The 14,174-nt window shown below is 49.5% G+C and overlaps 1 protein-coding gene across 3 annotated transcripts in view; it reads left to right on the top strand.

The window, feature by feature from the left end:
* FECH (ferrochelatase) overlaps nt 1-14,174 on the top strand; it is a 121,499-nt gene that overhangs the window by 82,474 nt on the left and 24,851 nt on the right. For all 3 annotated transcript variants that reach the window (XM_073681041.1, XM_073681046.1, XM_073681053.1), the window contains exons 4-5: nt 3,941-4,089; nt 12,787-12,921. In XM_073681041.1, coding sequence (XP_073537142.1) covers nt 3,941-4,089; nt 12,787-12,921 — 284 coding nt within the window. The remainder of the gene's footprint in view (nt 1-3,940; nt 4,090-12,786; nt 12,922-14,174) is intronic.

Genomic DNA, 14,174 nt, shown 5'->3' with positions numbered 1-14,174 from the left:
CTGGTGACAGCGGCTATGACCGCTGTGACCGTGGGTAGTGCCTGCTTCCCCTCTGTTTCTGACCAAGCCGCCCGATCAGGCAGGCTTCCTAGGCCTTTGGACATCTCGGATGTGGGGAACTCCTGCCCTGGGGTCTTACCTGGCGGCTCCTCTCTTGGGACACCCCCACCTCCCATGGCCTGTTCCTCCCCCTGCAGTGGGCCTATACTCAGCAGCCTGGATACCCCTGGGAGCCCTACACTGCCGGTAGCTGCCCCCCTCTCCATCCCTGAGCTTCCCTCTACAGAATCCTGCCCGCCCCCTCCCTCACCGGAGGACAAGAGGTCACGGCACGCCGGCTGAGCACCTCTGCGGGCATCCCCACACTCCCCACCTGCTTTCACTAACCCTGTTTGTGTTGTGTCTGTGCAGGTGTTACCCTCAGGTTTCACTCCCTCCTCCTCAGCAGGACACACACTACATACAACATGGTTGGCATTAGCAGCAGACAAATCAATACACTCTTGGGGGGCCGAACTTGGGGGTTCAGAGGGTACATACTGCGATACTAGACGCCCCAAGTCGGTCCCTAATAAAACATTTGCGGGAATATTTGGCGTTACTCCCACCTCCCGCATCCCCCTTCCGGCACCCCAGTCCAAATACACCATGGCAACGGGAAGTGCCGGCTCCACGCCTCCAACCCCGGAGACGGAAAGAGTCTTTCCTGGTACCAAGTCCTGGGGGGACACCACCTCAGGCCGTACCAGTGTTCGTTCAGCGCCCGTGTCCCGCAGTCCCATGACCGCAGAACGGCCTATGGTGATGGGTTGGATGTTGTCCAGGGACCTACCACCACCCCCTCCCACACACAAAACATTGGGCGCTCTCTGGGACTGGGATGGGGTCTTTTGGCGCTGGGGACACTCAGCCCTAAAGTGTCCTGGTTTGTTGCATAGATGACAACGTCTTACGTCTGGTCCTTGCCTGGAGAGGGCAACAGGGGGATACACCCCTTGTGTTCTAGGGGCCGGGGAAACAGGGGCATGACTGGGCTTACCCCCTCTCCAGGTGCTGCTGGCAGACTTCTTCAGCTCAGGCGCCCTGTTATTGGCATACTCGTCTGCCAGGGCGGCTGTAGCAGAAGCCCCTGTTGGTTTTCGGTCACGGAGGAACTGTCGGAGGTCCTCTGGGCAGTTCCACAAGAACTGCTCCGTGACGAACAGTTCCTGGACCTCCTGGCGGGTAGTAAGCGCTAGACCCGAGGTCCAGTGCTCTGCGGCTCTCAACAGCGCCCGCATATGATCGGTCCAGGTGTCCTTGGGGCCACGCAGCAGGCTCCGGAACTTCTGGCGGTACGACTCGGGAGTGAGGTTGTACTGCCGGATCAGGGCCCGCTTGATGCAGTCGTAGTTCTGTACCTCCCCGGCAGGTAAGTCCCCCAAGGCATCCAGGGACTTACCCCTCAAACGGGGGGTCAGGTATCTGGCCCACTGATCCCGGGCCAGATGGTGCTGAAGACAGGTCCGTTCAAATGCCACCAGAAAGGAGTCCAGGTCCCCATCCTTCTCCAGTAGAGGGAAGTCCTCAGCTCGGACTTTGGACGACTTGGTCTCCTGATGGGTTGGTTGCTCTAGCGGAAGCCCCCGCTGGGCCAGGTCCAGTTGGTGCTGGCGCTCCGCAGCTCGCTCTGCACGCTCCGCAACCTCCCGGCGCTCTGCAGCTTCACGCTCCGCAGCCTCCCGGCGCTCTGCAGCTTCACGCTCCGCAGCCTCCCGGCGCTCTGCAGCTTCACGCTCCGCAGCCCGCTCCGCAGCCCGCTCCGCAGCCCGCTCTGCACGCTCCTCCTCCGCTGCCTTCTCTGATGCTGCCAGGAGGGTTTTGTAGACGGCATCGCCATGAGACTGGAGACTTGCCATAGCCGCTTGTAAAAGGGCTTGTGATCTGGACAGGCTGGGCTGGGTAGGTGGTGGGCAGCCCACTGCGGGACCGTATACTGGGGACTGGCTCCCTGAGGTGCCCGGGCTGGACTCCTCCTCGCCATGAGTAACAATGTCCTCCCCTCCTGCCACACGGACCGTAGCATTAGCCTCTTGCAGGGTCTTGCTCCTGGTGCCGTCTGCCATCTTGGTAACCGACACCGCTGCAACCCTGAGTTTGCACACACCTTGTTATACTTTTAGCCTGACCGTCTAACGTTGGGCTGACCTTAAGACTCCAGCAGTGGAAGTTACCACTGGCAGTCTTTAGTGCCTGGGAGTAGGGGTCCCACAACACTATTATTCTGCAATCCCACCGCTCTGCCACCAATGTGATGAAAGCCGGCCGGTGGGTGCAGCTCTCTGGCGCCCCCTTACCTCTCAGGTCAGTCAAGGTACTGCACCTAGAGAAAGTAGTGCCAGGAAGCTGCAACCAGCGCAGGGAACACGGTAGTGTGTTATCCCTTCAACGTCACTAAACCGTAACGTCACTACACAGCACAACTCGCTAGCGCCCTCTTAGCCTCAGGTCAGTCAAGGAACTGCACCTAGGATAAGCGGTCGCCAGGGAGACTGTCCTGTAACCTACTGGGTATCGGGGCCCTCTGTAGTGAGGGCGGTATATATATCTTCCTTGGCCGCGCCAGGAATATATATATCTGAACCTCCGACCGTCACTACCAGCCTTCCCCAATCCCCAGTTGGTATGCTGCCACCAGTCCCTATTTTAGATATACGCCCAGTCCGTGAATGGGCCTATATCGGGTCAGGAACCAACCCTGGGTAGCGTTTTTGGCTTGAGCCGAGCTCACACGGACGTGCGTTCGTTATGCAGAATAAAAGGCAGGCCCACAATTACTTGAGGTAATTGATTATAATAATACACTAGATACACGATATACAACTAAATATACACAGGTATAAGGTCAGGCTAAACTATACAACAATGGAATACAACACACAGAATCACCACAGCATATCAGTTACCGGTTTCTTGATTTTCTTGTGACGCAGGGAGAGGATTCTGCGGTCGCAGGCACGGTTCTTTGTTACAGGCTGAGGCCTACCACCGCATGGTCAAACTGCTCCTCCCCTTGGTGGCCTCAGCTGGTGCTCAGATGTTCAGCACACCACTCTTGGGTCAAAAACTGACTTGTCTCTTGCCTGTCCTGCTATCTTACCTGCCCTGTCCCGCCCACTGCTGGTGAGGTCAGCTGACTCAGTCTCCACCCTCAGGTCTAACTTCGATCAGAAGCCCAAATTCTAAGGAACCCAATAACTTCTTCTGGGATGGTCTCAGGATACCCCCAGGGGTTCCCATGGATTCGGGCCGCCGTAACCGACCTTTTGATATCAATTATGATACCATACGGTCCTCAGGAATGGCTCCGCGCTATATCTTGGCTTCCAGAGCACGTACAAACGTCTACCGCGGAGGCTTGTGTGCGCAATGGCTCCGGGACGCCGTGATATTTTTTTATTGGCCCATCCCATGCAACATGCGTGTACTTTTCATGTTTCTATATCTTATGCCTCCATGCTTGTGACAGACAAAGAAACTAGTCCTATGGGACAAATGGTCAGGTACAGATAGACGAAGCACCCCCCCCTGCTGGCTGTGTTTCCTCTCGAAGTCTTTGAAGCTCCTAGCATTCAAGTGTTAAGTAGGCTTCTTATCTTACAGGAGCCTGGATGGGGGGAAACTATCTAGTTGACGTTTTAACAGAAGGTCCCAAGGGTGGGGGCTGCTGAAGTGTGGCCATCCCTGGATATGATTTATCATTACCAAGATGGCGGCTACAGGTTCATCACAGGTGGTAACGTCTGAAGTTGGGAAATAACCCTTTACTGCCCGTTTCCCTGGTGGTCTAGGGTAGTGGAGTGGTTAATCCCTGGTGGTCTAGAGCAGAGGGATGTTCATTTCCTAGTGTTCCTCTGATCTTGTATTCTGTATGTGATGAAATAATCTGTCATGTCTTTAGTAAACTTGGACCTTTTATTGCCAAACGCCGCACACCGAAAATTCAAGAACAATACCGAAAGATTGGCGGCGGATCCCCTATTAAAAAATGGACTGAGCATCAAGGACAAGGCATGGTGAAGCTGCTGGATGAGCTGTCCCCTTCCACAGGTAAAAGCTAGGATTTCATCCCACCCTCCCCTATGTCGACACAGCTTTACTTGTTTTATTTTGCACTAAATAATATAATGAAAAACTAAAAAAAAAATCTTTTGTGGAAGGAAAACTGCAATTCCACGATTGTTGTTGGGGTTTTATCTCTATAGCATTCACTATGCGGTAAAAAATAACCTTGTCCTGCAGGGCAACTTTTGATTTATAGTAATGCCATGTTTATATAGGTCTTATTAACTGCTTTAAAAACCTTTAAAAATGATACATTTTTTATTAACCTTTTGGGCAATCCTAGGTGACCAGAAAATAGCAGTTCTATATGTAATATAATATATAATTATTATTTATTATTTTTTTCATATTTATCACAATGTCCGCTGTGTGAGATAAATGATGAATGAATATTTTAAAAGTTTGGACATTTTTACAGACCAAGTTATATTTAACTAGCTATTGAACCCGTTCTACGCCCTGGTGGCGAGCATTTTTATTGGTATATGGTCTCCCATGCTGGTATTTGTGCTGCCCCCATCCTGTCCCCACCATCCTATCCTGGTATGCATGGCACCCCATCTTTCATCCCGATATGTGTGGTACCCCTCACCCCCCAATCCTGGTATGTGTGGCCCCCTCATCCCTTTCACACTGTACACACATACAAAAAAAATAAACACTTATACTCGCCTTTCTTCTCTGTGCTCCAGCGCTGCTGTGTCCTGTTCTGCCGGAGGCCGGGGGAGGAGTGCGGCGCAGGAGCACCGCGCTGTCCGGCGCCATTTTGCTGAAGACACACTGCAAATGTGTCTTCAGTAAAATGGCGCCGGATAGCGCTATGCGCATGCGCCGATCCAACGCCTCACTCCTGCCCCAGTCACCGGCGAAGAGAGGCGCCACGGCAATGCTCCTCCCGGTCAGGTAAGTATGGTGCCGGAGATCGCGGTATGCGTTCAGTGCCTACACATACCGCGATCTCCGGCGCCATACACTCCTCTTACCTGGCGCAGTCTATAAAGGCTTCAGACAGAGAAACGCATCCCTGGTTATATTATAGATTGTGACTATCTTTTGAAGAGGAGAAAAAAAAAAAAAAAAGGGCTAAAAGCATTTATATATTTGGCAGAGCACCTTTAAATAGCCGCTAGCCAAACAAGATTGTTCACGTGTGTGTTCTCAGTGGGGAGAGGAATAAGCTGTTACCAGACTCCTCTGGGCTGGCTTATACCCTGTGCAGACATGCGAGGATTGGGCATGTTGAATTTCAACATGCCCAATCCTTCTGTTTTTCCACCCCTGAAATCTGCCTATTCACAAGTCTGACAGACTCTTCAGGCGTTGTGAGCCCATATACATGGATGTCGGTCATCCAAAGCACTAATATGTCTTTGTAGTTATCTCTCCTGAGGTGTTACTGGACTCGTCAGGTGTATAAAAGACGGGTTACACAATAGGACGGTGTTAACATGCGGGGGTCGACCTGTGCGGATTGTAATCCAGAACTCATTTCTACTCTCCTCAAGGAAACAGGAACAACTTTACGCAGATGTTTAGATATTTCTGTTATTTCTCCCTTTTTATTTTATAACTGTTTTGCATATTGTTGTGCTTTATTTTATCTCATATATTTATTATACACTGCTCAAAAAAAGTCATAAGTTGCTTACCGGTAACGAGATTTTTCGGAGACCATGACAGCACCACGAGAGAGGGGATCCGCCCACCAAGGACAGGAAACCTACAGGCTTAAAAGCGGGAGGCCCTCCCTCTCGCCTCAGTTTGGATTACAGAGCATTGAGAGGACCGCCAGGTTAGTAGACATAGCAAAACAATCATAAAAATAACATTTTTATACAACACCACTAAGTGAGAAAAGGTTGTAATTAATAGATGAGGAGTGCTCCCATAAGGTGAAGGGAGGGAATATAAGGGTGCTGTCATGGTCTCCGAAAAATCCCGTTACCGGTAAGTAACTTATGACTTTATCGGTCGACCATGACAGCACCACGAGAGAATTGCAGAGATGAAAAAGTCTAGGGAGGGACCACAGCCTGGAGCACCCTTCTCCCAAATGTGAGGTTGGATGAAACACCCAAATCCAGTCTATAATGCCTATAGAAGGTAGATGGAGAAGACCAGGTAGCAGCCTTACATATGTCTTCCATCGAGACACCAGTCTTCTCCGCCCCTGAGGTTGCCACCGCCCGGGTAGTGAGCCTTCAACCCCTGTGGTGCTTCCTCACCGCTGGAGACTTAGGCTAGAGTAATGGCCTCCCTGATCCACCTAGCTATGGTGGATTTAGTAACCTTAAGCCCCTTCCTCACCCCTTGGAAGGAGATAAATAAGGAACTATCTTTCCTGAAGGCCTGTGTGACCGACAGGTACTTAATCACACATCTTCTAACATCTAAGGTATGGAACTCTGCTTCTTTTTGGTTACTCGGATTAGGGCAGAACGAGGGTAGGATTATTTCCTGGAGTCTATGGAAACGGGAAACTATTTTAGGGAGATATGCCGGGTCCGTTCTAAGAATTATTCTATCGTCCAGGATTTGAGTGAAAGGTGGGGCTGAAGACAGAGCCTGGATATCACTAACCCTTCTAGCTGATGTTAGAGCTATTAGAAGCGCTGTTTTAAGGGAGATGGACTTAAGAGATGCCAACTCTATTGGTTCAAAAGGTGAACCGGTTAATGCTTTTAGAACTAAATTTAGATCCCAGGGTACCAAATTGCTTTTGATAACCGGTCTGGATTCAAACACAGCTCTGATAAAGCGAGAAATCCAGTAATTCCCTGCCAAGTCACAATTGCATAGAGCACCTAAGGCAGAGACTTGGACTTTAAGGGTGCTTGTCGCCAACCCCATCTCGAGGCCCTTCTGTAAAAATTCTAAAATTTTACTAATTGGAGCTCTCGTACCCACTGTAGAACCAGAGAAAGATTAAAAATTGTTTTCCAAGTTCTAGCGTAAATCCTGGTCGTGACCGGTTTTCTACTATGCATTAGTGTAGTCACTAGATCTCGGGAGAATCCTTTGCGTTCTAACAGGAACCCCTCAAGTTCCCCACCGTCAAGTGGAGGCCAGGAGCTTGAGGATGGAGTGTCGGACCCTGGCTGAGGAGATCCCAAGGATTGGAGATGGACATGTTCTTCAGACATGAGAACCAGGGCCTCCTGGGCCAAAAGGGGGCGACCAGAAGGACCCTCGCCTTGTCCTCTCTGATCTTTCTTAGAACCATGGGAAGGAGATTGAATGGGGGGGGGGGCATAGGCCAGACTGAAATCCCAAGCTATTTGGAGAGAGTCTACTGCCAGGGGGTTTTCTCTGGGATTTAGGGAGCAAAAGGGCTTTGTCTTTCGATTTAGCCTTGTGGCCAAGAGATCTACCACCGGAAGACCCCATTTACGGAGTTTTCTTTTCCTTTGATGTAGAGGGCCATTAAGGAAAGGAGATGGCTTTCCGAAATCCAGGTGGCTCAAAAGGCTGGTACCGATTTGGAGGAAGGACCCTTCTCAGCCGGGGGATCATCCCTGGAGGCTGCAGATTCGTCCATCCTGCTGGAGCCGTGATGACTGGACTTAGAAGCCGAACCTCGTTTTCCTGAGGACCGGGCATTACCAGAAACACGCGGCGATGCACCTTTTGGGGCTCCCCAAATCGCCGCTGAGATGGTGGAGATGGCGGCTGCTCAACTTGCTGTTCACTATCAAACTCCATGATGGAGGGATAGCTAGGAGGGATAGCAAAGCTAGGAGGGATAGCTAATACTAGAGAAGAGCGAGAGAGGATTCAAAAAGACCTAAATAAACTGGAGCAGTGGGCAGCAACCAACAGAATGGTTTTTAACAGGGAAAAATGCAAAGTACTACATCTGGACAATAAAAATGAAAAAAGCATATACAGAATGGGAGGAATAGAGCTGAGCAACAGTACATGTGAAAAAGACTTAGGTATACTAATAGATCATAGACTGAACATGAGTCAACAGTGTGATGCAGCAGCAAAAAAGGCAAATTCTGGGATGTAGTAACAGAAGCATACAGTCTAGATCACGTGAAGTCATTATCGGTCTTTACTCCTCTTTGTTCAGACCTCATCTGGAATACTGTGTACAGTTTTGGGCACCACATTTTAAAAAAGACATAGACAAACTGGAGCAAGTTCAGAGAAGAGCGACCAGAATGGTGACTGGTCTGCAAACCATGTCCTATGAGGAACGGTTGCAGGATTTGGGAATGTTTAGCTTGCAAAAAAGAAGACTGAGAGGAGACTTAATAGCTGTCTACAAATATGTCAAGGGCTGTCACATTGTAGAAGGATCATCTTTATTCTCATTTGCACAAGGAAAGACTAGAAGCAATGGGATGAAACTAAATGGGAGGAGACACAGATTAGATATTAGAAAAAACTTTTTGACAGTTAGGGTGATTAATGAGTGGAACAGGCTGCCACGAGAGGTGGGGAGTTCCCCTTCAATGGACGTCTTCAAACAGAGGCTGGACAGACATCTGTCTGAGATGATCTAGTGAATCCTGCTTTGAGCAGGGAGTTGGACCAGATGACCCAGGAGGTCCCTTCCAACTCTACCATTCTATGATTCTATGATTCTATGGGGAGAATGAAGCTGGGAAGCCCTGAACAGTGGTGCCTGGCCAATTAAATAGGCCTTGATCCACCCCTCCGCCACCAGATTTCAATCAAATTCCTCTTGTACAAAGAGGGACTATGAGGTACAGACACCCTGTAAAAGCACTACAAGGCACAGGGGCACCCTGAAGCACTGAGAGATACTATGAGGCCCCATTAGGTACTAAAAGGCACTGTGAATCGCTATGAGGTACTAACAGGCGCTATACGGCACTATGAATGCACCATAAGGCACTATGGCATGCTATGAGTCACTATGATACGTTTTGCTATGAAGAGCCATAAGGCGCTATGAAGTGCTATGAGACGCTATACGGCACTATGATGTGCTTTGAGACACTAACATGCGCTATGTGCCACGAGGCACTATTAAGTGACATGAAAAGCTATGTCGTGAGGCACCATGCTATGATGCGCCAAGATGTGCTATGACGCACTATGATGCGCTGTGCTATGAGGCACTATGATGTGATATAAAGAGCTATGATGTTCTCTTTGTGAAGCGCAAAGAGGCTTTATAAGGCACTGTGAGGCACTGCGCTCAGATTTATATTTAAAAGAGTAATCCATCTGAATGAAGGATAAACCTTTCCTTTGGGTGGTAAATCTCAATTGTCAGACTAGCCCCACCCGAAGGGGCCAACTGATGAGACGCAGCTTGACAGCAGACCTTCACAGAGACCATGTGCTGTATTAACACCATGTGCCGTCCTATGGATGTAGTAAACAGACTGGAGGACAACAGTAAAACCCTCAGTGTTAGTTTAACATTTACTGAGCAGATTGAGGCTCATTTTTGTGGTAAATTCTGAAGGCCAATCATGAGGTTCTGTGCGGCCCAGACATGTGGCTCACTTTAGCCTAGAGGTCTAAGGTCCAGCTTCCGTCCTGAAGCCAATTTTAAAGCACGATGCCCTTGGCCCAGATGGGGTCTTACAGAGCGCACACACACCCATTTTTGAGTTTTGCGCAAACATCCTTCAGCCTTTCCTAGTATCCATAACAAGGAAAGGGCCCCATAATCAAGGTAAAGATTCACGAAGATCACTCGCCACCAGCTGTACGGATTCGGAGGCAGGAACGAGTCACAGTCCTGTTCCTCTCCATCCGTCCATGCCTGAGCAATACTGGGGTGGTCAATCCCAGGCAGGGCTTCTCCACTGATGCACGGAACTGTAGCTGTCGACCCCAGACCGGGGCGCTGGTCCACACCGGGGCGCAGGTCCACAGCAGCCACTGATGTGCGGAACTGGAGCTGTCGACCCCAGACAGGGGCGCAGGTCCACAGCAGCTCGCATGCATCGCGGTTAATACCGCAGTAACAAACCGATGCCGGTAACACGACTTCAGGGTTCCGGTCACATTATGTTCTCGAGGCGCGGTGACATCATCAGGCCGCGACTTACAGGAGGACGGAAGTGCGCGCCTGCACGAGCCTCGCGCGAGGATGCCTCATACACCGCCGGCGCTCCCAGGTAGGCCCTGCCCATAGCGATGGCCTGCTACCTCTGAACGGGGCACCGCTCTCCCGCGGCCCGCTCCTGGTCATGGCGGAGGTTCGCAGACGGCCTCAGACCCGGCGCGCCGACCTCCGTCGGGAGTCTGAGGACAACACCCCACGCAACTCGCATCTCCAGGGCGATGGTGGGCTTGCCACCCCAGATAGGGGCGCAGTCCCACTGCAATCCGGATCCCAACCAGGGCAGACTCCTCTACAGAAAGCGCAATCTGGCTGAATCAGATAAAAGGGCTGCCACCCCAGATAGGGGCGCATATCCCCTGCATATCCGGTGCAAAAAAATGCTGTGCCTCTCCCAGATAGGGGTGCACTCGCATAGGCAGAACGCTGGAGCTGCAGATCCCAGATAGGGGCGCTGCTCGACAGCCGTCACCATCCAGATCTTCCATGAGCCTGCAATAGGTTCCCTCCATCAAGGACAGGAAACCAAACCGAGGCGAGAGGGAGGGCCGCCCCCTTTTAAGCCTGTAGGTTTCCTGTCCTTGGTGGGCGGATCCCCTCTCTCGTGGTGCTGTCATGGTCGACCGATAAATAAAGGGAACACTTAAACAACAGAATATAACTCCAAGTAAATCAAACTGTCCAATTAGGAAGCAACACTGATTGACAATCAATTTCACATGCTGTTGTGCAAATGGAATAGACAATAGATGGAAATTATTGGCAATTATCAAGACACCCTCAATAAAGGAATGGTTCTGCAGGTGGGGACCACAGACCACATCTCAGTACCAATGCTTTCTGGTTGATGTTTTGGTCACTTTTGAATGTTGGTTGTGCTTTCGCACTCGTGGTAGCATGAGACGGACTCTACAACCCACAGAAGTTGTTCAGGTAGTGCAGCTCATCCAGGATGGCACATCAATGCGAGCTGTGGCAAGAAGGTTTGCTGTATCTGTCAGCGTAGTGTCCAGAGGCTGGAGACGCAACCAGGAGACAAGCCAGGACACCAGGAGACGTGGAGGGGGCCTTAGGAGGGCAACAGCTCAGCAGCAGGACCGCTACCTCCGCCTTTGTGCAAGGAGGAACAGGAGGAGCACTGCCAGAGCCCTGCAAAATGACCTCCAGCAGGCCACAAATGTGCATGTGTCTGCACAAACGGTTAGAAACCGACTCCATGAGGGTGGTATGAGGGCCCGACGTTCACAGATGGGGGTTGTGCTCACAGCCCAACACCGTGCAGGACGCTTGGCATTTGCCACAGAACACCAGGATTGGCAAAGTTGCGACTGGCGCCCTGTGCTCTTCACAGATGAAAGCAGGTTCACACTGAGCACATGTGACAGACGTGACACAGTCTGGAGACGCCGTGGAGAGCGATCTGCTGCCTGCAACATCCTTCAGCATGACCGGTTTGGCAGTGGGTCAGTAATGGTGTGGGGTGGCATTTCTTTGGAAGGCCGCACAGCCCTCCATGTGCTCGCCAGAGGTAGCCTGACTGCCATTAGGTACCGAGATGAGATCCTCAGACCCCTTGTGAGACCATATGCTGGTGCGGTTGGCCCTGGGTTCCTCCTAATGCAGGACAATGCCAGACCTCATGTGGCTGGATTGTGTCAGCAGTTCCTGCAAGATGAAGGCATTGAAGCTATGGACTGGTCCGCCCGTTCCCAGCCTCATTGTGACTTGTTTTAAGGACATTACATCAAAGCTGGATCAGCCTGTAGTGTGTTTTTCCACTTTAATTTTAGTCCAGGCCTCCATTGGTTAATAAATGTGATTTCCATTGATGATTTTTGTGTGATTTTGTTGTCAGCACATTCAGCTTTGTACAGAACAAAGTATTCAATGAGAATATTTCATTCATTCAGATCTAGGATGTGTTATCTGAGCGTTCCCTTTTTTTTTTTTTTGAGCAGTGTATATATGAGATAAAATAAAGCACAACAATATGCAAAACGGTTATACAAATTATAGATATATATTTTTTATATTTAAACTTTAAGTTTTGAAGCTTTGGTCCTTTATATGCTCTAAAGAATCCATAGCCTTTCATGGAGTGTGTGACCTTTTTTTTGATTGTCAAACGGTACCACATTTCAGAGACTCATCATCCCGTGTCTTTGAGTGGTGGCAGCGTGTTTTGTATCCGGGGTGTGTGGACTGTGTTGGGGTGTGTGGACTGTGTTGGGGTGTGTGGACTGTGTTGGGGTGTGATTTGTGCTCAATTTGTAGCCTGGAACAGAATCTGAGTGCTGGATTCAGTGAGAGGAGATAAATTAACCCCACATCACGTGCCCAGATGTGTGTACTTGACGGATACTCTTATTCCTAGGGACATAAGCCAGTGCCAGAGGAATCTGGCAGCAGCTTATTACCATCTTCCTACCGAGAATGCTTGCGCACCTAGCCATGTGTTGAGGGGCAAGGGTCAGGAGAGCGCACTGTCAGCTGGATGAGCGTTTAGCAGATGGCCAGTCTGGGGGCTTGTATACCTGTTAGTACCTATTACTCCTGACCTTTATTTCTTCTTCTTCCTATATGATGAGCAGAGATCTGATCATTTATTGTCATGTTTCCTTCTTGGACAGCGCCTCATAAATATTACATAGGTTTCCGTTATGTACGCCCGCTTACTGAAGCCGCTATTGAAGAAATGGAAAGCGACGGCGTAGAGAGAGCAATCGCCTTCACGCAGTATCCCCAGTACAGCTGTTCCACAACAGGTGAGTGGTACTTTTTTTTTTTTTTTTTTTTTTTTTTTTTTTTTTTTTTTTTTGGCTCCATGGAGCAATTTTCTTTTATTTTTCTCCACCTTCTGAAAGGCATAACTCTAAATATATTGGCGCAAAGGTTATTTTTAACTTTAAAGGGAATTTCAGCAATTTTTTGCTGTGGAATCTGAGAGCTGCATGATGCAGGGGGAGAGGGCCTGATTCTAGGGATGTAAGGTATTTGGCTGTGTGCTGTAGTTTCAGTACAATTCAGTGGTTTATCAGTAGAGGACTAGATGTCTTGTGCATGGCAATCCAGCTAATGTGTAATCCCGCCCCCCCCACCACTGATTGGCAGCTTGCTGACATTGTACATAGGAAGCTGCCAATCAGTGATGTGGGCGGGGTTATACACAGCTCAGCATTTCGAGCTCTGCTACGTCAGCAGCAGAGAAAACAGGGATTCTATCAAAACTGCACCAAGCTACCCAGTAAGTGACAGATCACTAGAATTGGGGTCTCTTCCATTATATCATGCTGCTGTTAGATTACATAGAAAAACCTGCTGACCGATTCCCTTTAACCATATGATGAACTTGGTGGTCATATTTAACACTTGGGCTCCTATTCATCATTTTAGGTTGTTTTTTTTTTTTTTTTGTCTTGCAGTATTCAATGACCTTTTTTATTTTTTCCGCCATTTTCCCCAAAATGGTGCATGTGGCTGATAAAATTTGTATAAAATAAAAAATGCCCTTAATTTTTTCTTTCACTTAGGCTATGTGCCCACGATGCAGAAATGCTCCGGATTTCCTGCATCTCCCTGGCAGAAAAAACGCATGCGGATTGTACATGCGTTTTCCTGCCAGGGACATGCGGATGTGAAGCGTTCTTCACATGCATTTCTGCATGCGGGTTATCAAGCGCTTTCCAAGCGATTTTTAGCATCACTTGGAAAGTGCTTGACAACTTGGTCACACTATATAAATCCATGCAACCGGCATGGATTTATATAGTGTGACCGAAAGAATGGTAAAAAATATATCTATACTTTCCTTCCGATGGCCCCCGGTGTCTTGCTTCGCTCCATCCTGGCTGCCGGCAGATCGCGGTACACTGCACCGAAGGACCTGCCGTCACATGACTATGACGTCAGCGCAGGTCCTTCAGTCCACCGCAATCTTCTGGCAAGGGAGGACGAGTGCAGTGGGAGCCGTCAGAAGGTAAATATAATATTTATTTTTTATTTTATTCTTTTTTTTTTT

Source organism: Phyllobates terribilis, unplaced genomic scaffold (genome assembly GCF_046119375.1).
Source record: "Phyllobates terribilis strain yellow unplaced genomic scaffold, ASM4611937v1 Scaffold_1__5_contigs__length_1240528914, whole genome shotgun sequence".
Classification (NCBI taxonomy): Eukaryota; Metazoa; Chordata; class Amphibia; order Anura; family Dendrobatidae; genus Phyllobates; species Phyllobates terribilis.
The sequence above is the reverse complement of the archived record's forward strand: the minus strand, read 5'-3'. Positions and strand labels throughout refer to the sequence as shown.